The following is a 2,361-nucleotide window of genomic DNA, read 5'->3' as shown; positions in this document are numbered from 1 at the left end:
ATATCGAGCCACGAATATGCGCCGTGCGCCTGCCGTGAGCTCGGCGAAGCAAGTGAGGCGGCCCGAGCGTCGGAGAATTTGTAGGTTGTCAATGACCTTGAATGAATTTATCATTTAAAATATTACATCGTTACACCTGTTATCAAGAATTTAAAACCCCATACCAAAAGACCAGAAGACACTATCAGCCAATACTGCCAACATCCAGAAAAATACTCCACAGACCAACTGCGGAGAAATAGGTGGAGGTAGTTCACAAACAACAATCTTTGTATGACCATCAAGACATGTAACATCTCAGTCTCCCCGTGACCGCGCTCGCTGTAAAGTGTTCGAAACGTCGGGTTAATAATATAATGAATAAATCGCGTTTAAAATCCGTTAAAAAGTTTTTAATATCTAAATGTATAATACTCGCGTAAAATCATACACAAGAAAATACAATCTGAGGTTTCTTTGCTATGGTTTATTGAAATAAAACTGAAATTGTTATAAAAAAGTTTATTGTATCAAAATACAGCTATCTCGGTTCGTTTGACGGCCGAGAGTCCGTCGTCCCACGTGAGCATCGTGTTGAAGGACAGGTACAGCGCCACAGCCGACAGCATGTGCCACAGGTCGTGCGAATCGTAGAACTCTAGCACCTGAAACATGTTTGTAACTTTGAAACCTGAAAAGCCCCACTTCTACTGGTCTTTTTGTGAAAACAATTTAGATAAAGCAATGCAGCCTCGCCGAAAATATTTCAAAATATTAAAATTTAAGTTGAAAATGTTTCACAAGACCATATTTTTGTGCATGTTATTCAAAATAATCTTATATATTATACAAGTCCTCTTACAAGATCTAGATATCTAGAGATCTCTCTGTCACTCCCTAATTTATTGCCCTCTTCCAATCATACATTACGAAACAAGAGCGTCTAAAAGTGTGACGACGCAGGAGAGCGCACCTTGCACTCGTGGTTCCGGTGCCTGGACTCGGCGGGCGTGGCGGACCAGTCAGTGCTGCCCGACACGAAGAAGTAGAGCGCGGGCGCCCACGTGGCCGCCGCGCCCGCCAGCATCGCCCACGAGTACCAGCGCACGCGCTCGCCGTGCACCACCTTCATCGCCAGGTAGAACACCATGTACATCAGCGTGTTGCCCAGCAGCACCTGCAGCATGTGCGACGCGAAGTCCGTGCCCTGGTTCAGCAGTCTGTCGGACGTAACAATTGTTATTCTGTGCTCCGTAAATTGCTATTTTTATCAGATACATGTCTTATGAAATTGCTTCAGGCTTTACGAAGCAACAATAGACGCATTTTCAAAATAGAGAATATGTAAAATATCTATCCGTATGTTCTTTTTTTTTTAAAGATTTATTTTTAAATTTTATGTAATGGCGTATAGCCGACTCAAAAATTATCTAAGTCTTCATAGGTCCCTGAATTCTAAACACAAAATTAAGCCGCTGCCAGCTACAGGATATTTAGCACGCGGGTCACGGCGCACCGATGGGAGGGTGGAAGGACGAGGGGCATACCCGAAGATGGCCAAGAGCCAGTTGAGCGCGTTGGCGATGAGCAGCAGCAGCAGGCGCGCGCCGTACAGCGGCCGCGCGTCGCGCCGCAGCTCGCTCGCCGCCGCCGCCAGGTACTGCTTCTCTGTTTAACAAAAGAACGTCTATGTATCGGTACAGATCACTAAATCGTTACAGCGCAACTGATAAAGTACTCTAGACAAAATTGACTATACCTACTAGTTTAAATACCTACAGCTTCTGAAAGGACTCGGTTATTCTTATCAATAGCACATAATACCATGACATTGCGGAAGGTTGTTTCTTACAATGTATTATTTCTGTAGAAAAGTTTCCAAAGATTTAGGAATTAACTCCATCCAATTCAAAAATTTTAATCTTTAATTATGTTTAGAGTACATTCAAACAACAGTAATGTGATTAAATATATGCGTAATATAATCTAATTTTTCATTTGTTATTTTGCTGGCCACTTTACCAGGCGAACTCACTTAGTATTCAATATCCAACATGTAGCACGTATGCTTGCAAGGTGCAAAATCGTTTTTAATTTAATTTAATATAATTAAATTTAACAAACTTACCGAGACGAAATTGTCCGAGGTAGTAGATTCTAAGGGAGAGCAGCAGGAATGTGAAAATATGCAGAACTGTGAATATGCCCCAGAAAAGGGGCCCCTGACCCATCACACCCCACACCACTGAAATATCAATAAAAAATTGCATAAAGACAGGAATGATTCTACCTATTTTATCAATTCGTCAAACATGTGTAAGTATCCATATTCTGTGAGATTCTAGTGACTGTAACAGGTTTTAGATTGTCAACGTTATGATC

General features: G+C 42.0%; 1 protein-coding gene across 1 annotated transcript in view; it reads left to right on the top strand.

The window, feature by feature from the left end:
* LOC119834271 overlaps window positions 1-2,361 on the top strand; it is a 14,934-nt gene that overhangs the window by 4,647 nt on the left and 7,926 nt on the right. Inside the window, exons 5-6 of the mRNA XM_038358607.1 lie at window positions 930-1,024; window positions 1,462-1,636. Coding sequence (XP_038214535.1) covers window positions 930-1,024; window positions 1,462-1,636 — 270 coding nt within the window. The remainder of the gene's footprint in view (window positions 1-929; window positions 1,025-1,461; window positions 1,637-2,361) is intronic.

The sequence above is a fragment of the Zerene cesonia genome, chromosome 19 (genome assembly GCF_012273895.1).
Source record: "Zerene cesonia ecotype Mississippi chromosome 19, Zerene_cesonia_1.1, whole genome shotgun sequence".
Taxonomy (NCBI): domain Eukaryota; kingdom Metazoa; phylum Arthropoda; class Insecta; order Lepidoptera; family Pieridae; genus Zerene; species Zerene cesonia.
Note: the sequence above shows the minus strand (reverse complement) of the source record. Positions and strands in the feature narration are given on the sequence as shown.